This window comes from Ursus maritimus, unplaced genomic scaffold, assembly GCF_017311325.1.
Source record: "Ursus maritimus isolate PB19 unplaced genomic scaffold, ASM1731132v1 scaffold_1, whole genome shotgun sequence".
NCBI lineage: Eukaryota > Metazoa > Chordata > Mammalia > Carnivora > Ursidae > Ursus > Ursus maritimus.
Genome location: NW_024423343.1, coordinates 52,609,960 through 52,633,442, shown reverse-complemented (window position 1 = coordinate 52,633,442; position 23,483 = coordinate 52,609,960). Strand labels below are relative to the sequence as shown.

Here is a 23,483-nt window from a genome sequence, read left to right as displayed (position 1 = left end):
ACAGAAACAGACTCAGAAAATATAGAAAACAAACTGGTGGTTGCCAGAGGAGACAGGGGTGGGGAATGAGCGAAATAGTGAAGGGAATTAAGAAGTACAAACTTCCAAGAAGAAAAGGAAAAAAAACCAACCACCACAAAGCAGTGCTTTATCTTTATAGTAAGTAAAACTTAGAGGCAGCATTAGGTTTGGGCACTCTGCAAATCGCTTCACTTTTCAATTCCACTCTTGTGTTTGGGTTAATAAACATTTATTTTAAAAATTAGAGGTGGGATCGCGTGGTGGAAAATTTTAAAAAGAAATAAAAACGGGGCACCTGGGTGGCTTAGTCTATTGTCAGACTCTTGGTTTGGCCCAGGTCATGATCTCAGTGTTGTGAAAATGAGCCCCTCATTGGGCTCTGTGCTCAGCGTGGAGTCTGCTTGAGATTCTTTCCCTCTTCTTCTCCCTCCCCCTCTGCCCTGCCCCTCACTCAAGTGCTCTCTCTCTCTCTAAAATATAAATAAGTAAATAAATAAATAAATAAATAAATAAAAGAAAACCAAAAGTAAAGGATAGTTAAGAAGTTGGTAGACATTCACACATTGGTGTGAATCAGATTGCTTTCCACTTAACACTGGAGAATTGCAGGACTGAATCCTTCTTTCACAAAGTTTTGATCATTATTTCTCTGTTGCTTTAGAATCAGGTCTTCCTATCAAATCTTGTTTAATCCATAGTCTTGATGATAATTAGGCAGTAGAGAGAATGACTCATGACCTCCCAGCCAAACTGAAAGTCACTTAAAAGCCACAGCAATTTAGAAGTTCAGCAAGGGCCAACATGGGGTAACATGTTGCTGCCAGCTTCCTTTGTAATAGAGTCATCCACTGACCCAACAAACACTAGGTGTCCCAGACCCCTCTTCTGGGTACTTTAGTAAATCCAGAAATGAATATGCCATGGCCCTGTTTTTAGGAAATTCAGAGCTGTGGAGAAATCAAACTTGTGGAGAAATCAGATATGTGAACAATTGAAATGGAAAAGATGCTTTAATTAAACAATAAGCAATGCTTTGTGAGAAAAGAAGGGGAAAGCAAGAGCCGGGGGATCAAAAAGCTTCCCAGAGAAGGAATCTAGACTGACACTGCATCCCGAGATCACCTGACTAAGATTTGCATAATTTCACCCTTGAGGCTGGAGTGGAGACAGAGCTTTCAATGGATCCTCCCTGCTCAATGTACTGACCTCAAAATTTTGCCTAGACATCTTAAACATGAATGCTACTCTCTTTGTCTTGTTTCTTAGCTAACTTCTGTGGGGCCCAATCTTGAAGTACATACCAAACTCTTTAAGAAGACAGTCAATATTTTCCAAGTCCCTTTTGCCTCAGTGAAGTTCATACTAAGACCCAAAACAGAAGTCACCTGCAAGATATTTCCCCTCCTGCTTTTTATAAAAAAAAAAAACAAAACAAAACTAAGTCTATGGAAGATATTATCATAGATGTACTGAAGGAGAAGGAGATTGAGGTGAGGTTTATCAAAAGATGGGGAGATCTGGCCAGCACCAGAGAAAAGGCTGGATGGGAGAGGAGGCATGAGGAGATGGATGGTCCCCTTAGGGCAGTGCCATGTGGAAGTACAAGGCTTCCTCAGGCATGGCTGTGAGTTCCCTTCCAGGACACTGGAAGCTGGGCCATCCTAGAGCACCAAACCACCACAGAAGCAGCAGAGTCACTGAATCTGCAGTCTCCATAAAGGCTGAGACAATGATTGTTCGAGGGAGTCAGAATAGACTGATGAGTAGAGGGACTTCCTGATGCTAAGATGCTACAGGAGCCCAGGAACACTTGCAAAACCCTGGGGTAAGGGAACTCCAATAACCACAGAGATTGAGTGTCCAACCAGTCAGAGGATGGGAACTCGGAATCAGGCTTATGTTGATTAAAAAGAAAAAAAAAAAGATGTAAAAACAGACAAGCAATGATTCATGCAAAAATATTGTAGTTTGTAGGCTCAGATTCATACTACTACTCAACATAATTATAATAGTCTTTGTCAAAGATTTCAGGCACCCAAATTGAAGTGGTGGGCTGGGATGAGAGGAGAAGGAGATGGGAGGTAAGAACAGACTCACACTGAGAGGTCATTTGACCTGAAGGGAGAGAGGGAGAGAATGAGGCTCTAATGTGACCCTGAAGTCTCTAACCTCATGGCTGAAGGACTGCAACATCTTTAGCCAAGAAAGAAAATGGGAGGGTTTGAAGGGGAAAGTAATGATACTAGCTGAGTTAGAAGTGCCAGTAAGAAGTCTATGTGTAAATCTTCAACAGCTATTTCTAAAAAGAAGACTGGAATTGAGAAAAGACATATGAATTGGAAATTTTTTTTGAAGTCTAGAAATCATCAAGATAAAAGTGATGTTGTCATCATAGGATTAGATAAGACCACGTGAAGAATGCAGGAAACAAGAGAAGAGCCACAGACTAAGCACGATAAGCAAAGGCAGACTGGAGGAAGAGATGGCATTGAGCAAGATTTAGAAGGAGCCATTCCAGAGATGGGAGAACTAGAGAAAACAGTGTCTCAGAGGCCAAGTGCATAGAAAGGGTCCATTCATTAGTTACTTGAGAAAGAGCAGTTTCTCGTAATGCAAGTAAAAGATTAGTGGGGGAGCAGGGGAGGCAGGAGGCAGAAAATGAGGTAGTTGCATTAGTTTCCTAGGGGCTGTTATAACAAGGTACCACAAACTGGGTGTCCTGGACAACAGAAATGTACTCTTTCACAGTCGTGGAAGCTAGGATCTGAAGTCAAGGTACATTGGTTCCTCCTGAAGGCGGTGACAAGAGGACCTGCTCCCAGCGCCTCTCCTGGCTTTGTCAATGGCCATTTGCCCCCTGTGTCTCTTCACATCATCTTTCCTCTGTGTGTGTCTGCCTCTGGGTTTAAATGTCCCCTTTAAAAAAGCCACATAGAACTAGCGTCCACCCTAATGACCTCATTTTCACTATTTACATCTGCCATCAGTCTGTTTCCAAAAGAGGTCGCATTCTGAGATTCTGGGTGTTATGACTTCAATATAGAAATGTTGGGAAGGACAATACAAGCCATGACAGTAGCCAAGGAAAAGGTGGAATATGTCTTAAGGATTGAGCAGCAATGTTTTTGTTTTCGATATTGTGAGACTAAAATGTAATTGAGGGAAGGTGAGAAGGAGTGACTGAAAATTGAAGAGAGATTCAAACTGAAGAGATGGGAAAGGTGGGGGGGTTGCTGGAATGGTGGGTTAGATTTGGAAATGAAAGGAATTGGAGAAAAGGTGGAAAAGAGACAACAAGGTCAGGGAAGAAAAGAGTCAAGCAATTTCACCTTTCATGGCCATGTGACTCTGAGGTTAAGTAAGGCCTGGCTGGGTGTTTTAAAAGAGGATAAAAGTTTTGGACTGATTATTATGGGGAATGGAGCCTGGAATTAACAGATGATAAGTAAAGGAATTCATAAAGCCAACTGATAATAGATTTCCTTTTAAAATAGATCTAATCAGAAAAATTATGCAAGTGCTTCATCTTTTTCTGAAGTAGAAACAGAGAAAATGGGTGGTTGAGTTACTCACAAGTAGCCCTGGTGGCCGTCACTGAAGAGTATAAGAAGGGAAGCCAGGAAAAGTGAAAGGAAAGGAGATGTGAGGAGAGCAGGGTCAGTGATGCTTTGGAACCAGTGCGGCCACAGAACTGGGAAGCTGAAGTGAAGGCCTTTAGAGTGATGAACATCAAGGAGATCTATGGCCACAGTACTGAAAGTCTCCAAGAGAATGCTGAAGTAGCACAGAAAAGTTGTAGGGATTTAAAGTGTGAGAATGTTAAGCCCTAAGAAAATGCCTTCTCTGGTGTCCACTTCAAATAGACTACTTTCGCTATTATGATTATGATAGCAGTATTACCTCAAGTTGTAATAATAGTAACTATACAAATCCATGTTTTGTGGGAATTTTATTTAAGGGCTGATAAATGACAAAGAGGCTGAGGAAGAGAGGAGGAGGAGGAGGGGGTAGATGATGGGGGGAGGGAGGGGTCAGGAGAGAGGGAGGGGAGAGGAGGTAGGAGGAGGGGGGACGAGGGAGGAGGGAGGGGAGGGGATGGAAGAAAATGCATAAAGAATTATTGTAAAAGTCATAAGTAGAAGAGAGAGAGGGGAAACTTTCTCTAAGAGGTTAAATTTAACGAGCTGGTGAAGATTCTGTAAACAAAATGACAGCAGGTAGTTTTAAACCTAGTGATCGTGGAATACAATGTTCTTTATTTGCTTCCTTAACTCATCCCCTTCTTAGATGGGCATAAACATTTCTGAGGGACTTTCTAAATCAAATTTCCCCTGGAAATGAAAGCATATGGTTCACTAAGCTTTAAATTAACCCACAAGTTAAGGCTACACACTGCTTGTGAAAATCCCATCACACTGCTTGCAGGCAAAGGCAGTACTATTTATACTTATTTTGCCTGTTAGTAATGAAATTGTTTCTAATTTATGTTCTGTGAAAAGTGACATCTGCTTTTAATTGGGAAGTTCATTAAGAAATCAGACAAGTAAAACAAATTATTCACTAAAATGAAGACAGAGGAATTGAAATGCACTAATGCAGGTGCCTTTACTGTTTGGGGACTCACTTAATTTCTGCCTTGAGACATTTCAGATCCAGACCCCACTTTATTTTTGAAAATACATAAAACATTATAAAAGAAACAAACTCTGCTTCATTTTATGCATTTTCCTTATAATCATCAGAGATGATATAAGCTGATTTACTGAAGTAATATGTTTTATAGTGGTTTTATCATTTTCTCATGTACCTTCAGTGAAAGAAGTTGGGGATGTAATTAAAGTTCAAATAGCAGAATAGTCAGCTTCTTTATATAGGTTAATATGTGCCACAATGAGAAGAAAAATGATGTATGATATATTTACATGGTTTATCAACATGCAATCATTAAAAACATTTAAAATACGCATTTAAATGGAGAAATGCTTATGATATAATGCTAACTGGAAAACTCACACTGCAAAACAATACACAACTTTGTATATAAAAACACACATATATAGTGTATTATACACACATACATAGTTTGGGGATACTCAAGTTTATGTATAGTTTATATTTCCTTCCCATTTCCATATATACCCACACAGTATGAATGATTTTAGTTTTCTTTAGTTTTATATATTGTCTCATTTTTCCAAAATGAAAATGTACTATGTAATCAGAAAAATAAAACAATAGGGACGCCTGGGTGGCTCAGTCGTTAAGCATCGGCCTTTGGGTCAGGACCTGATCCCAGGGTCCTGGGATCGAGCCCCACATTCAGCTCCCTGCTCAGCGGGAAGCCTGCTTCTCCCTCTCCCACTCCCCCTGCTTGTGTTCCCTCTCTTGCTGTCTCTCTCTCTGTCAAATAAATAAATAAAATCTTCAAAAAAAATAAAAATAAAAAACAAAATAAAATAAATAAAAATGAATTGAGAGAGATTGTTAAAAAAAGAAAAAGAAAATAATAAACATATTTTTTATTTAAAAAAATTTTTAAATTTTATTTATTTGAGAGAGCGTGAGTCACGTGTGAGAGTGTAAGCACAGAGAGGGGACAGAGGCAGATTCTGTGCCAGCATGACCAAGGCAGGGCTCTGTTCGGTGGCATGCCGTTCAGGGCTCAATCCTGCCACCCTGAGATCATGACCTGAGCTGAAACCAAGAGACCGAAGCTCAGTTGGCTGAGCCACCCAGGTGTGCCCCTAATTTTTAAAGAGCCATTTCCTTGTAGTGATTCTATTGATGAGAATTATGCATTTAGAATATTCCAATAAGCTTGCAAGAGATTCTGCTTTACTTCCTTATCTTATAAATATTTTGTAAATCTAAACTTGACTTTTCCTCTAAATAAAGTTTATGTGAGACCTAAGCAGTGGTATTTTTCTAAGGTCTCCAAATAATATTATTTAAAGGAACCTGAGGCCAAGATCACAAATCTAATTTATGAAATCACTCAGCAACAACTGGAAAGTATTTTCAATGACTTGGAAAATCAGATTAGATGATGAATCATGGAAGATGGTTTTAATCCTGAAGCTGAGGAATGTGAATTCTACTATATTAAAACATTGAAGATGATGTTTCTATACATGTCAGAATGCCAAAGATCATTGTTAATCAAGGACTTTATAAACAATATATAGTCATCTGGAAAATTAAGGAGGATATGGACATACATGAAATAGATGTGAAAAAACTCTAAGTTAGTGCCTCTTAAACTTTAATGTCAGTTCAAATCCTCTAGGGAAATTTGTTAAAATGCAGATTCTGATACAATAGGTTTGGTAGTTAAAGTTTGGGATTCTGTATTTCTAAGACTTTCAGATGCCGCCGCTGCAGTCTGGGGCCACCCGTTGAACAACATGGCTATAAGTCTCTTTTAAGCCTTTAAGATGGTAGTCAGTATCCTCCATCTCAAAAGATATCACGCTCTACCCAAAGTTTCATCAAAAGTTCAATAGCTTTCTAAGTGACTTTTCTGTCTTCAATATCACTCCCTCTCGTTCTTATCATTCACAGTTTCCAAGGTAATTTACAAAAATGTTAATCAGTTTAAGCCACTACTACACTTGAATGGTACCTCATTGCCCGTCCTATCTCCAATCCAAATGCCTACAGGGGCCAGGCACATAATGTGAACGAGATGAAGCAAAGGTGGGAGGGGAGGTAGTAATGAGGAATGGTAGGGACTGTGGAAAACTGGAGTGCACATGTCTTTTCTAAAGGAAATAGCTATTATAGGGCTCCTGACAAGTGTTGCTATGTCTGTATGGAAAGGCAAGCCTGACATTGCCAGATCTTCTAGTTTTTTTAGAAGGAGAAGAAAATCTGGGTTGCTTTTTTGATAAAAACATCACCATTTTAAGATTGATGATAGATTTCCTTTAAAGATTTATTTATTTATTTATTTATTTGAGAGAGAAAGAGAGAGAATGAGTGCAGGGAGGGCCAGAAGGAGAGAGAACCTTTAGCAGACTCCTCTCTGAGCTTGGGCCCATGTGAGGTTTGATCTCATGAACCTGAGATCATGACTTGAGCCAAAACCAAGAGTTGACGCTTAACTGACTGTGCCACCCAGGGGCCCTGACAATAAATTAAAAAAAAAAAAAAAAAAAGAAGAAGTCCTGATGCCCCAAACTACCTAGAATTTCTGAGTACGAGATCCAGATTTCAGTATTGTTTCAAATCCCTCAGGTGATTCTAGTGTGCACCAGCTACAAAGGGTCTGAACTGAACCAAGGTCTAAAGCAGTATTAGCAAGAGGATTTAAGGTCCACCACAGTGGTATGAAAATTACTTTAAACTGAAAACAGCTGAACAATCAGCAGGCACAGCCATATTACCTAAACTTAAACAGAGTCTCCTGAAAATACAGCTACCATTGACCCTCTTCCCAGGGAATTTCCTAATTGAAAGAACACTGACCCTTACCAGCAGGAAGTACAAATTCAGCTGCCATTAACTCTTCCCACTGGGAAGAAGACAGACTGCCCATTTTATTAGCATCAAAAAGCCCAATAGATCCTTCCATACTCATCCATTGAGGCCCTAAGCCCCCCACAATCCTTTTTTGTTAAGTTGATACACATGTAAACCTCAAATTCCGGCTATCCCACAAATTTTCCATTACTGGGACCTCCTATGCACGTATGAAAATAAACCTTGTCTTTATTCCTGTTAATCTGTCTGTTGTCCATTAATTTGCAGGGACCCAATCACTGGAACCAAAGTGGAAGAGGAAAAGTTTTCCTCCCAAAAGAAGTACAAGTTCATTCCTGAAGGCAGTTCTTATATGAGCATCATTTCTGATGTGTGGAAGAAGGAATGATTATGCCTTCTCAAAAGACATAATAAGGAAGTGTTTTTTTTACATATTATTTTAATACATCCTAAAACCAACTCTGAGCTCCAAAGTTTGAATTCAAGCCTTGGGGAATCAAATTAATACATGATAAAATCTAAGAGTATTTAAGATCTTAACTAGAGGATGGTTTATAATCATCAATGTCTGCTATTTCTTTATCTGCTACATATGTAAAAGGAAAATATTTTTCATATTTAGTAAAGAAAGTATAATGATTTAACATAATTTATTCATAGTCAAAGGCTATAATAAAAATTCCTTTAGTTCATTATTTCAATACATTATAAATAAGGCATCACATTTATTATGAGATAGAAAGTTTTCCATATTTCTTATTGAGTATATTCCAGTAAGAAATGATAGAGGTATTTTAAAAATTTATTTTAAAAAACTTACTGCTTATAAAAAAGCAGCTCCCTGCTGCTCAGTTTAGCTGTGGGGAGCAGAAACACCTACTTTTCCTGTGTTACCAGATTATTAATGTGTTTCACTAATGAATCCCCAGCTTGAGGCCTTATTTATACGTAAAATCTCCTTTGAAAGACACATTCCATTTTCCTCTCCTCATACTCACACCCAAAGAAAGCTCCCAAAAGTAATATGGTAGTTCTTATTTAAGGCCATATAAAAGTTGAATTGTCTGTAAGAACAAGGAATGAGATGGTTGAAAAAGCACAGATGAAAACTATTTGAACATTTACACCATCCATGGAAAAAGAAAAGCAACATTTTTGAGCCACTACTAAAATGTGGGTATTTTCACAGATATCTTCTAATTGAATTTTCATGCCTCCTCCTTATAGATGAGGAAGGTAAGGCTCAGAGAGGTCAAATGTTCCCAAAGTTACATAGTGAGTGATAGCAGGGATTTATTTGAACCTGTTTTTTCCATGTAGATGTAACCCATTATAACATTGTAATCTATTTTTAGAAAACTTGCTCATCTAGGGGGGAAGAGGTCAGTAAAGGTAGCTAAGGAAAGCATCTAACTAACAAAGGTTTGTAGGCCCTTCCAGAAATCTTAATACTGTAAATAGGACTGGCTCCATAGGCAAAGGACCCATGTCATCACAAGGGCCCTGAGTTTAGAAGAGCCCCGTGCTTGGTTTAATGCTCTGCTGTTGCTCTATTGAAATTTCGATAATTTATTAAGAAAATCCTCCATATTTTCATTTTGTACTGGGTCCTACATATTATGTAGCTGGTCCTTCCTCTATAGGCCAACAAAGTGAGAATAAAGTTTATAGATATGAGAACTTTCCTTAAGGAGCCAAAAGGTGGTTGGGTCTCAGTGTCAGGGGCATATGGCTTAGAATAGAATAAGGGTAGATACAATGACAAGAGATATGCCAGGGGAGAGCTTTCTGGGTATGTTTTCTTTCCCCACCTGCTTGATCAGTGCTTGTGAATGTACCTTTTCCAGGACAGAAGATAGTAGCTCCAGTCCAGTAGCATCCAGAGGGAGGAAACAACATCAGGCTAATACTGGAAGCTACCACGTAGATAGGTAATATATGAGAGGTAATCAAACTGATCTGTTTCTCAGTGAGCCCTCTCCAACTCTCACTAAGTGAACAGGATAGAATGTACCCCAGGGAAATAGGTCTTGGAACAAAGCAGGATTGAGAGTCCAATTAGCAGGAGGTCCTCCAAGGGATCCCCTCCTTTATATGTGTCTGGGGTAGAGGGGAAAACCACAAATGGTTGAATCTTAATTATAACGATAGAAGCTCTCTGCACTCAGGGGCACCCAGCCCCCCACTAGAAGGGGATAAGTTGGAGCACCAGCTGTCACACCTCTCATGCTTTCCCAGTCAAAAAAAATTTTTTTTAAAAGATTTTATTTATTAATCGACAGAGAGAGAGACAGCCAGCGAGAGAGGAAACACAAGCAGGGGAAGTGGGAGAGGAAGAAGCAGGCTCATAGCGGAGGAGCCTGATGTGGGGCTCGATCCCATAATGCCGGGATCACGGCCTGAGCCAAAGGCAGACGCCTAACCGCTGTGCCACCCAGGCGCCCCCCCCCCAGTCAAAATTTCTGATATCCCAACGGAATACTAGCTCAGGGGAAAATAACATCTGATGAGCACAAGCAACACACTGCAATACATGAATCAGAGGAAGTAGAGTTAAGGCACTGGACAGACCAAACAGTTAATGTGTGAATAAAGTACCTTAAGATATAAAGAAGAACATTAGATAAATGAAGCAGGTAAAAACAATTAAGAAGCAGAATCAGTGTGAGGCATTGGGCATGAAAAATGGGGTATCGCTGAAGTGAAGAAACTTGGCAAGAGGGCTGAATAACAGAAGAAGTGCGGTAGGAGAGTCAGTGAGCTAGAAGGTCAGGCATTTCAGAAGGGATAAAGGAATAGGAGCCAGCTAAAATTATGAAGGGTAGAAGTAGAACATTAATATCTATATAATAGAACTTGCCAAAGTCCTATTAGAACTGAGGTTAGATGTCAACAAATAATTTCTCCACACTGTGAGATTTTCCTCAGGGCTATGAGAAACCATGATTAGTCCACAGTTACAGGGAATATAACCCCAAATATAACTAAATTATGTCAATAAACCATTTTTGTTTGCTTTAAAGAAGACAACAATCCTGCGCAATTCAGGTCATCTTTTGTGCTTAGCATTTAGGGATTTTGGTAGAATTTTCACTGATAAAACTTGAGTTTGACACCCACAGAATAAACTGCTGTTTAACTTCAATGAAAAAAATTTAATTTCCTAAACAGATAAACCAAATCCTGAAAAATCTTGAAAAACTTTAAAAAATCATCAGTCATAGCAATCTTCTGTAAATGCATCTTTTATCAATCTGGCAAATATTCAGACCAAACACATAAAATACCTATGTATACAACAGTGTTCAGAGAGAAGCCATAAACAAACAAACAAAAGCATCATGATTCCTATGAAATTTCAGTCCAGATAAATGCAGTCTACTGCTTCCCCTGCTTGCCTGTTCCCCCATCCCCTACCACCAAACCCATCCTCCCAAGCATGTAAATATTTATTTATTTGTCTTCCTTATTTTCAGCCCTCATCTAGTAGTGCTGGCCCATTATTTCCCAGAGCTTCAAGACTACCTACAACCATCAACCACTCAAGTTATTAATAATAGAAAGTTCTAAGTCTTGATACTGATTAAAGTTTTCACTGTTCTTATTCAATCTAATACAAATGGACTTTTGTTTCCTTAGAGATCAAAATGGAGCACTTGTAAAGAACTTTGGTAAGTATTTATAGACCCCACAGATACAAATAAGTCAATTGCCAAAGAAGAAGACACAGTGGGAGAGGAGCATCTCTACACAGCCCCTCTTCTCATCTTGCTTTCAGTACTTCATGATTACATTCTGCACATTCCACATACCTACAAGTGGTTGACTGCCTGGTAGCCATTACTTTTTCGCAAAATGAAGACACGTGAAGCAAATTAAGGAAATTAGGAAATGTAAATGAGAACAGCAAGCAAACTATACCTGGAAATCATAAAAGTAATAGCATAATGAGACCTTAGTGTAGAAAAAAAATTTTTTTAGAAAGCTAGCAGAATGTAGGTTTAAGAGCTTTGGGCCTTGGTGTTACATAAGACCTGAATCAAATTCCAACTCTGCCACTGACAAAATATATTACATTGGTCAAGTTACTTTGCATCTCCAAGCCTCTGTGTTTTGTTTGTTTTGATCTGTAAAACAATACCTACCCCTTAGTGGTTTTGTGATAATTTAGATAATGCATCACTTATACTCAATATAGTGTTTGGTTGATTCTAACTATTCAAAAGAAGATAGTTATTATTATTGTAGAGGCTGTTTTGCTCCTTATTATTCTAGAAGCCCAGTCAGTAGATAGTGTATTAGCTAATGCTATCAGAATCTTTTCTTTTTGGAAATAGTGAATTATTCAGAGAGAGTTTTAGTACTTCTCTACATTACCTACAGAAGCATATTCAAAAGAAGACCATGCATTTAAAAATTACTTTTAATGTGTCTCTTACCTTTGCTTTTATTATCAGTTCTTCATGCTTACAGATTAGCTCCTCATTGTCTGAAAGTGATGAACCTAGACTTTGTTCCTGTAAATCTCTTATGGTTTTCTGAAACCAACAAGTAACCTAGGTAAGAAGCAAGAAAGAGAGACCAAATTTCAAATGATTAGAATAAGTAAGTCGAAATTCAGAAATATTTCCTTAAGCTTTTCAAAACTTAAGCTATTTCAGTTTCTTTCTGCATAAGCTCATCTCACGTATTAAATTAATACGATCGGGTTTGTTTTTTCTTCATTTCAATCTCTACATAAGAGAAAAAAAATAAAGTAATCCCCTAAAAGCATGAAAATGATATATCAGTTCAGTAGATTACATGGAATGAAGGAAATAATTCAAAATCTCCTAACAATGAAGAACCAGAATAGATTCCCACAGTCTATAAATCATGCATTATTTTAGAATATAAATCTTCCCTGGATAAGAATATGAATGTGAGTATAGTTACATAAACCTACATGAAGACATTAGACGGCATATGTAGAATTATATTTCCACTATAAAAAGACAATGCAAAAATATTTCAGCAATGCCATTGCTGCAATTGCTGCAAATCTGTATTCAGAAAATAAATGGAGAAGTTATTAAAATTCTACTGATATTATAAATAGCTAAGGGTATGACTCACATTCATTTAGCCTTGATTTACAATACGTAATTTACACACTGTTGAAACAACAAATAACAAAGGACTTGAAAGGAGCTGTACATTTTTAAATGGTGACATAAGTGGACATGGGATCGATGACATGCAGCCTCTGGATGCAGATTCCTTATCCCAGTTAAAGCAAAGACAGTTTTATTCTCAAATCCTACACAGTGTTATCTCCATGATCACATCACAGCTACTAATCCGTAAGAGCCCACAACATGCTAGATGGTTTGCTACTTGTTTCTTGGGCATCATCTCTATTTCTCTCAACAACTCTCTAACAAGTATGATATCATCATTGTAGAGATGAGGAGAGGTGAAGCAGCTTATCCAGGGCCACATAGTAAGTGGCAGAGCCAGGTTTGTCTCCAAACCTACATTATTCCAAAGCACATGCTCTTTTCAATGTGCCCTCCTGCCATCTTAGGTAATCTAAAGTCTTACAGCCCTGGTCATCAGGGGAAACTACTTCAAGCCTGAAGAATGGATCCTGGCATACCATTCAAAATGGTGGGCAATGCCCAAACATTGTACTATGGTTTTTGTTTTTGTTTTTTTTTCCTCCCAGCCTAGGTTGTCTTGCCTGCAACAAGCTCGGGATTTCTCTGAACTTCTATAACATAGAAAATGTGTAAATCAGGTGGTCATAGAGAAAGTTAGGTTAGTCCTGAAGCTCCACATAATAAATGTACACCTCCCTTCCCCCTCCACACACACTACACAAAAGTTGAGTTAGGAGTTACCTAGAATAGGACATTCCATTACCATTACAGGGCTGATATCACAAAGCTGACTGTGAGATCAAATGGTCAATACCAAAACACTTAGCATTTTTCAGCATGGAATAAGCAGTACAATTTGGGGTAAGAGGGTTTCTCCAGCTTTCTGCTAACTAGAAATCTTTGCTAACCAGCATTTTTGGCTAGTATCAGTGCAATTAAAAAATAATGGTAACCCTGTAGCAGTTTTCATATAAAGTACATCTCATTTTTTTTTTCAGAATATTTGGTAACCTGTGCACAATACACACATTAGCCAATCTCCATATCTAAAGTATTATATAGGTATTTACAATTATTTGAAGATAATCTGTCTTTCCGTTATCCCAATTAGAGCTAGGTGATATGTACAATAGGCATATTAGAACCCACAGAGACTATTTTATCAAGAGCTATAAAATTTATTCACTAATTTATTTAATTTTTATAAAAATAGTTTCTCACAAAAGATGCAGTGAACCCATATAAAACCACAACTAGAGGAATGATTTAAAGGTTTCATCAAAGAAACATGGATCATGAATATAGCTAAGTTTAAGAGAGCATTTACTAAGTACTGGGAGTGAGTTTTATTTATTCTTAGCTAACATGGGAGGAACTCAGAAATCTCAAGAATGCTTTAATAGGGAAAGTTAATATGGAATCTGAGTGAATAAAAAACGGATACAAACAGGTGTTACCTAATCTCTAAAAACAGGTGAGAACTCTGAACCCTCAGATAATCCTATTCAATTTTGTGAGTCAAAGACTTGTCATCTAGCACATGCCAGCAGTGATGAAAACCAGGGAGGAGTGAGTTGTTTTGATTTTTAAAAGGTATCTACTGACCTCATTCCCTAGATTTGGCAAATACTATTTCAACCCCCAAAGAATACTATTCCTTTACGGAATACTATTCCCTATAAGAGAATGTAGTCAAAGATCTATGTTGGTATTCTGTGTATTCTGATCACATACCTTCCTGATAAAGCATGCTGACTCTTTAGATCTACACATTTTTACTACCAAAGGCACCCTGGGAGGAAACATAAAAACAAGTTGGCATAAAACTCAGAAGTAAATAGTTCATCGTCAGGGTGTTACATCTCATCACGAGGCATCACACACATGAGCAGCCTTTTAGATCAGATTTACTATGTGGTACTGGGGGATACACACAGAATAGGCTCTCAGAGTCCTTCTGATGTAAAAGCAGAACGACTAAGCTACTGAGAGTATGTCAACCATAATATCCTGCTACCCAATAAATCAGTCATTGCATCCCACAAGTAGCTACTGCAGACAGCTGCATAGATATTCCAAGAGCACTTTTTATAAGTATTTAAATTATATCAGCTGCTGTCCAAGAGCTTGAGTGATAAGTGCAGTAAATGATGCATCAGGACATTCTGTAGAACATGGTCCTTGCAAAAGGATGAAAACATGAGTCAAGGGTTCAGGGGATACAGAAAGGAAGGAAAAAAAAAAAAACATTCAGAGTATGCCCTGGAAATCAATTCTGGGCAGTGATGGGTTAAGGGGAAAATTAGAACATTTTCCCTCTCTCTCTTCTCAGTTCCTACCTTTCAGCTCGAACTAAGCAATGTGTTCATGTTTATCGCACCATTATGACGTGACATTCTAGGTACTCAGTGCCCAGCGGAGGTAGAACTAAGAGAAGGAATAGAGATTTTTTTTTTTTTTTTTTTTTTTTTTTTTTGTGGGGAGAAGAGGAATACCTATCAGAGAGTGAAGGGAGATAGAAAGAGAAAGGAAGGAGCGCCTGGGTGGCTCAGTCGTTAAGCGTCTGCTTTGGCTTAGGGCGTGATCCCGGAGTCCTGGGATTGAGCCCCGCATCAGGCTCCTCTGCTGGGAGCCTGCTTCTTGCTCTCCCACTCCCCCTGCTTGTGTTCCCATTCTCGCTGGCTGTCTCTCTGTCAAATAGATAAATAAAATCTTAAAAAAAAAAAAAAGAAAGAAAGAAAGAGAAAGGAAGTCAGTAAAGATTCAAAGTAGGAGCAATCAGGAATGTTCAATGAAAACCAAGAGCTGCCTTGGAAATTAAAGAGGAGTGCCAGGAAAACTCACTCAAATGCTGTGTGTAGCCCTGCACTGTCCTGTATGGTAGCCACTAACCACACATGGCTATTGAGTACTTTGATTGTACCAAGTCCAAATTGAGATATGCTCTAAGTATAAAATACACAGCAAATTTCATAGACTTTGTTTAAAAAATAATATAAGTACCTTGTTAAGAATATTAGGATTGATTAAATATTGAAGTACTATTTTAGATATGTTAGGTTAAATAAAATGTATTATTGTTTTTTCACTTTTTATGTGACTTTTTAGTTTCTTAATGTGGCTACTAGAAAATTTAAAATCATATGTGTGACTTGAATTATATCTTTATTGAATGATTCTGCCATTCAAGGATATTCAGACTATCCATGATGGTTAAATATAGACCTAAGGACTGAGTCTTAGTTAAGGGCAATTTAAAATAGCAGAGTCAAGAATGGTGAAATGAGATCTCAGTTGGTAAGCATTTATGGACCACTGGAGGGGAGGACAGGAAGTAGAACTAATGACACTTCCAAAGAAGCTTATTGGTTCAGTAAAGGAGAGATCTGATGACAGCTTTAAGGAAGCAGAGGGAACAACGGGGCCTCTACCTACCTTTTTTCTTTATTTGATTAGACGAGACTTAAGCATTTTTTGCAGGCACAATGACTGAAGATATATGAAGGAGAGTGGATGCAGGAACATACCAGGAAGAGGGGAAGGGTTGGAAGAGAGCACTAACTGGGCAAGGAAGGGCTAGTTTTTGCTTATTGGACAACCCATTTCCACCTCAACACCCTGCTGGGAGATGAGAATGAAGGAAGTAAGAGAAATGAACCCTTTCCCCTTTGGCAGAAAGGGGTCAGAGACTACTTGAGGCAGGTTACAAGTCACCTCATGCAATCTCTACATCCCTCCTCTATGGAGAGATTTTCCTTTTCAGCAAATGAGGAAACACACCCAGCAGGTGTGTTACGAGTTTAGCAACTTGCTTGTCACACAACCAATAAGAGGAAAGTCTCACAGACAGAAATTTCATGGTCAGAATTCACGTTTTCTTGTCTAACGTTTTTCTTTTCATCACCTCCATCTGCAGAACCAGAGGATTCCAGAGGAGAGAAATGGTTCTTATCAGGCTATTTTACGAACATTCTTAAGATAAAAACCAAAATGCAACACCATAGTTAGAGTCTAACACAGAAATACGTTCTGTGTACTACCATGGGGCTCAGTGGAAATACTGCATTCGAGAGCACAGATGTGGGTCAAGCCCATTAGGAGCAGTGCCTGAGAGGAAGAGGCTGGCTGTGGGCAGAGGTGAAAGCAAGCACAAACTGAGAATTCCAAAGATAGGACTAATACATGGAAGGGCAAACAATAGAAAATTCACTCTGACAGTCAAGAAGAAAAACTCAGGCGGCAAGAAGGTGAACTGCTGCTGCAGCCCAACGTGATGCATCAGACTGCCAAAAACTACCAGTCTCTTTTTGTTCAATTTGTTCTACAATCCTAGATCAGATCTTCTTTTCTGAACTTTGTTTAAAAGTATGCTGGAGGAAGGGAGCCAGCAATAAGCAATTCAAACCACCTTAACAGAAATGCTTAAGGGAAGATGAAAATCTCTTCAAATTACTTTCATTTTCTTTTCCATGTGCAGAACAATTCTTGACAAATAACCAGTTACTACTAGAGACAAAACTGATAAAGGAGAGGAAAAGGCATCAGTTATTTATCTTCTTTAACCCAAGACTTTTTGATAGTCTCTCTTACAAATATCGAAAATGCACACATATACAAATGTGTCTTCAATCACAGTGGATGGCCACAGGTGACACTTCTAACATCTACTTTGTTTTTGAAGGCATGTTAGTATTATAACAACTATTTTATCTCCCATAATTTTTTTTCTTTTTTTACAGAGGGAAATTATTTCATATTAGGCCATATGGTCAAATGTGCTCTGTATTTAATTAGGCAATAATAAAACTTCAAATATCCATTTGCTCCATTGGGTGATCATGTATATTAGGGAAAGAGACACTGAAGTTGTGTCATTAATGTTTATAACTGAGGACTTGGGAGCAGGGGAGGAAAGAAGAATTACGGCCAAAAACGTGGATTGGGTTTCTTTTTAGATGCATTCTGGAACTAATTATTGGCTTAGGAATATTTCGACTTCATTTCATTGATTCTAAGAGGATAATGTTCACAATGTTTCTTTTGTGGAATTTGGAAACTCTCCATGAGTTACAGAAGTCAACTGCAATGTATTAGTATCTCCTCAACAAATTATGGAATCCCAGTACTCTCTGTTGATTGGTAGTAGGAAAGCTAAAATATGTTGTTTGTCACGAAGCAAATTTTTTACTTTATAAACAGTGTTACGGATAATCTATTTCCCTGTCACAACTTTATATATTTAATTATTCTGATTTGTGTTGACATATCATTTTTCTTCTCACAACTATATAGCAAGAAAAATGGCACTAAGGACTTCCCCTTCCCAAGACTGGCCTCAACTCTTGTTTATGTTTATGGTAAGCTCTTTACTTTCAACTACTTAATGGAAGAAAGCTGTTTAGTCCAGTAGCGAAAATCAGTATGGTGGATGTTTCTGGGCCTCATTTTATTTCTAGCATTGCCTCTGACTCATTGGGGCAAATCGTCCCAGCAAGAAGAAAGCCTTTATTTCAAGAAAGGAAACAGAGACTAGCCCAGTGTCCCAGCAATGCGCATTTCTGCCAAAAATATCTAAGGCACACTTTTCCCAATATAACCTAGAGTTCCATCGTAAGTGATCTGGAGCTAATTATATTCACTCTGTGTGTGTGTGTGTGTGTGTGTGTGAGAGAGAGAGAGAGAGACAGAGACAGAGACAGAGAAAGAGAGACAGAGAGCAGACATTACAGAGCTACTTAGGAGTGGGACCAAAGTGTGACATTTTCACATTACCATCCTAGTTTCTAAGTCATGCAGCCAAATAGTTTTCATACTGAAGCTTTGGCCTAGATTCTTGGTTGTTGGAAAAAAATGAGAGTCAGAACCTATCATATTGACAGGATAAATAACAGCTAAATTTTAAGGGATGTTGTCATTCCTTGAGGAGGAAAGAAAAGCCAACAATGCCCAGCACCAGCAGCAGGGAGGAAACAGAGCCCAGGGTAGTGGAAGGAGATCCACAGGCAGTCCAGGTCTCAGCCTACAGCTTGGGTAGTGGCAACTAACCCTGCCACAGGACAGGAGGGTTTGAAGATCAAGGATCAATGCAGAGCCCTTCCCGGGGAGCACCCTTATCAAACAGCTTTGTCATCAGTCCTATTACCACAGAGCGTGTCATTTGGTCACAGTGTCTGTCCCCCAGTCTTCTCACAACTGATTAGGGGGCTTAAATCATTATGTCTAATTAAAATGTTGGTAAGCCAATTGAACAGTATGTAGAAATGACAGACTCAGCTTCATGATTACATAATCGGCCAAAAGAAGTACAAAAGAGCTAAAAAAAATAAAGGGTGAAGAAAGTTAGAGAGAAAAAAATTAATTTTAAACTGTATCTTACAAATAAAGTTGACTTTTTGAAAATATTAGGCTGACTACCAAGACATGAAACGGCATTTATTTCCCCTCTACATCATAACGTTTTAGAAAGCTAAGATTACTTAGTCATTTAGAGAATTGGTGTGGGATCTGGCCAACACGTAGGATTTTATGTGCCAGTGATTATCCAGTAAAGCTCAGAAAGTGCCCACCAATAGTATATAGTGATATGGTGAAAATCCGAATATTTATGAAGTACTTACTGCATGAAAACTGTGCTCTAAGCACTTTTACATATATAACATGGTTTATTTTTATAGAAAATGTATAAAAATCTATAGATATGATTACTAATCCCATTTTACAGAAAAGAAAACTGAAGCATAGAGGTAACTAGTAAATGTAAAAGCTAGAATTGATATCCACACTATCTGCACAGAGTCCCTCTGTCAGGACCTGTGACATGCAGTGTCTTTGTGCTGCACTAAGACAACAGTGTCTTAGCATGAATGCATGCTAATCACTTTGCAATAATGGTTAGTGTGCATTCTATGTAGGAGGGGGTTCTATTGCTTTCAAAATCATATGCTTCTCTTGTACTTTCAGATACTTTGCATCTACTGCTGGCATGTCTTAGAGTAAATGCTAGCAATAGCTTATGTGTTAAAACTCTGCAATATATTTTAATCTACGAGTGCCTGGAAAGTTATATATGTTTGTTACTGGGCTAAGCTACTGGATACCAATATCTCCAAGATAATTCAACCTTTATTTTGGTTTTATGCCAGTCAATGTTAGAAAGCTGTGTTCAGAGAGATTTTTTTTTTTAAGATGTATTTATTTTTGAGAGAGCGAGCAAGCAGGGAGTGGGGCAAAGGGAGAGAGAAACAAGCAGACTCCACGCTAAGTGTGGAGCCAGATGCGGGCCTCAATCTCACGACCCTGAGATCACGACCTGAGCTGAAATCGAGAGTTGGAAGCCTAACTGATCGCACCACCCAGGCTCCCCAGAGAGACAGGAAAAAAAGAAAGAAAGAAAGAAAGAAAGAAAGAAAGAAAGAAAGAAAGAAAGACCTACTAATAACTAGGGACTTTTATGCTATTTTATGTTAATTTAAGCTGGTCAACCATTCAAGCTCTAAGTCCTATTTAGAAGATAGCATCGTATAAAGGAGAATATACTTGTACATATGTGTATGTGTGTGCGCACACACAGAGTTTTATAGCTGCCCACCAGGTACAAGACTGGTGTCCTGAGGCTGTGCTTATATGTGCCATCTTTGATGTCATTTTAATTGCCTATTGACAAGGAATATGATTAGATATGGTTACATGATTATGATATACATGGTACTCAAATTATAAAACCTTCCAAATGTGAATTCTATTACCCTTTCTCCCCCCTGCAAAGATTTGTATCTTATAAGTATGTGTGATCTGGATAGTAAAAAGAAATTATCTGCCCTTATGTCTTATACTTAATTCTCTTAGATGTCCTTGACACTGTCTTGTACAAAGAGACCATGAATAACTTAGTTTTAATTTATTTGTTTGTCTCACTTATGCCTGATTGGAGCAATTGAGAAAAATTACATTCATAAATCTTCTTGCCAAGATAATTAATTATGCACGAAATATTCCAAGCTGCTTCTGATTTTCATTAATGAAGCAGATTATCTGCAAAATAAAATGCTGCTGGAGTTGGGAAGAAAGGTCAGCCAGCCACTCATTTTTAAGTGTAAAGCAAGTGCACATTTTTACATCTGAAAAACAATGATAAAGAGAGAACATGCTATGATTATGTTTATCAGACTATCACATCCCAATTAAGATAGAAAGTATGTGGTTTTCATTTGTTTTTTCCCCTGTGATTGAAATAAATCCTACATCACCATCGTTCTGGTCAGTTAATTTCTTTTCCAAAGGAAAATTAGCTGAACTATATAGTTCAAAGCATTAGGCCATAAGCACTTAGAAACAGAGAAGCACTATATGCACCTTTTAAATGGCCCTTATGAGAGAAGATGTGTCAGATATTCAGACATCCAGATTATTATTCACCAGTAATCTTTGCTCTAATTCTCTACTTAATTTTCCTTTTTCTTAAGTGGTTATAATGATTGACAAAACTGGTATTTCATCACTGTAAGATTTGACAGCTGTTCTGTTCCTCTAAAATAAGTACAGAATTGACAAAAAAAGTCTTTGCCTTCCAATGAAACTTGTGCCTCTGTATCAACTCATAGTTCCACAATGTTCTAGGCTTCTCAGGTAGATCATCCAGGAACATGAGAGTCGTAGAGCCCAAATTACTACCTAACAGAGTCACACCTGACTTGGTGTTGCCGCTGAGGCCACCCTTCACCACTGCATCAACAAAACTTTAAAACAGAACATTCCAAAAAACTGAAAAACTTAGGTAAGAGAATTATGCTTATATCTACCTGAAATTTAAAATACTTCCTTGTTCACACAATTCTCAATACACTAAGCCTGAATTGTTTATAATATTGAGAAACTGGAGAGACCCACTTCCTCATCAATAACATTTTGTTTAAATTGTGTAATAGCTTTACATCGTGACACATGCTAACTACACTTATCCTGATGAGCACGAGCTTCACATAATATACAGAATTCTCAAAACACTGCTGTACACCTGAACCTGGTATAACATTGGATGTTCACTATACTTCAATGAAATAAAAACCCTATGTTACAAACAGTGAACACTATATTAAAAGGATTTACTGTCCTTTTGACCAACAATATACCAATGATTTGTTCAATTTAATTTAAAAAATCAGGTAATAATACAGCATGCATAAGTTAATTCCATTAATTTTTATTTGTTTGGTTAGGTGTTGCTTTAATAAGTGTGTGTGTGCCTGTGACTGTGCTCATGCTTGTATAAAGATCTAGAAGGTGGCAGTATGCCAAATGCTAATAGTAATTATATGGATAGTGATCTCATCTACATTTTTAACAAATCAGCATTATTAAATGACAAGCAGAAAAAATGCAACTTTTTTCTGTTTTTTTTTTTTTTAAGAGAATGAGAGAGAGAGAGGTGGGGGAAAGAGGAGTGGAGGAAGAGGGAGAGAGAGAATCTTAAGCAGGCTCCACATCCAGCACAGAGCCTGATGTGGGGCTCAATGGTCTCACAACCCTGAGATCATGACCTGAGCCAAAATCAAGAGTTAGATGTTGAACGAACTGAGCCACCCAGCTGCCCCTCTTTTTGTTTTAAACTACTCATTGAATGCCCATTGAACAAGTATGGCTGTTGAGATCATAAAAGTAAGTTTTATTTAATCATACGTTTTAGACTCAAGACAAATAATGAGATTAGCCTTTAATACAAGAATAGTCTTTACTTGAGTATGGTGGTAGAGCTGGGTAGGAGTATAGGAGTGTGTAATATGTTGGGTCTTCACTGTCCTTTTCAGATAGAATAAGAAAAAATGCTAATACTAATATAGCACTTATATGTGGCAGGTACTCTTCTAAGCACTTGGCATTGCAAGACCTTACTTGATGAACCTAACAACACTTTGAAGTAGGTACTACTATATCTATGTTTTACAGAAAACTGAGTCTAAGGGAGGTTAAATAATTGCTCAGTTACTCAGCTAGTAAGTGACGGAGCCAGGACTTTAACTCAGCCAACAGTCTGGACCCAGTATCTTTGCTCTTACAAGCTAGCACACAGAAGCAACAATTACTTTATTAATTACTCCAGCTGTTGTCACTGGTGTTAACAAGAGAAAGTATAACATGGGGTATTTTAAGATTAAGAGCCTGAATTTTATATTGATGGAAATTACTATCTTATTTATTGGCCAATTTTATTAAAAATAACATTTATTTTTATTATTATTTTTACGTTGATTTTTGTTTGGGACTGTTAGGAATGGAGTCTAATTGAAAGCCTATTTCTCTTAACCACAAATACACATTTTTAAAGCTTTACTTTACCTAGAGCAGCCACCAAGAACTAAACGGTATTAAGAGACCTCAACATATATACCAATAATAATGGCAGGCCCAGAGGAAAGAATGTAGACCAGATGAGAAAGAATTCATAGGTTGTAAGACTTAACAAAACAGAGGCAAGACAAGGAAACTAATATTTTGTAAGCTCCTCTTAGAGTGTTAGGCATTGTGTTACATGTTTTATACATGTATATACATGTTCTTTCATTTAATCCTTAGAACAACTCTGTGAATGAAGAGTTATCATTCCCAATTTAAATATGAGACTCATTAAAACAATGAGATACCACTATACACCTATCAGAATGGCCAAAGTCCAAAACACGATCATGCTAAGCAGGATGTGGAGCAACAGGAATTTTCATTGCTGGTGGGAATGCAAAATGGTACAGCCAGTTTGGAAGATGGTTTGGCAGTTTCTTATAAACATACTCTTACTATATATGAGCCAGCAGTGTATTCCTTGGTATTTATCCAAATAAATTAACA

At 37.9% G+C, this 23,483-nt stretch overlaps 1 protein-coding gene across 1 annotated transcript in view; it reads right to left on the bottom strand.

Annotated features, from left to right (window-relative positions):
- CCDC141 (coiled-coil domain containing 141) overlaps positions 1-23,483 on the bottom strand; it is a 181,367-nt gene that overhangs the window by 93,237 nt on the left and 64,647 nt on the right. The window contains exon 6 of the mRNA XM_008687200.2: positions 11,943-12,059. Within this exon, the coding sequence (XP_008685422.2) occupies positions 11,943-12,059 (117 nt within the window). The remainder of the gene's footprint in view (positions 1-11,942; positions 12,060-23,483) is intronic.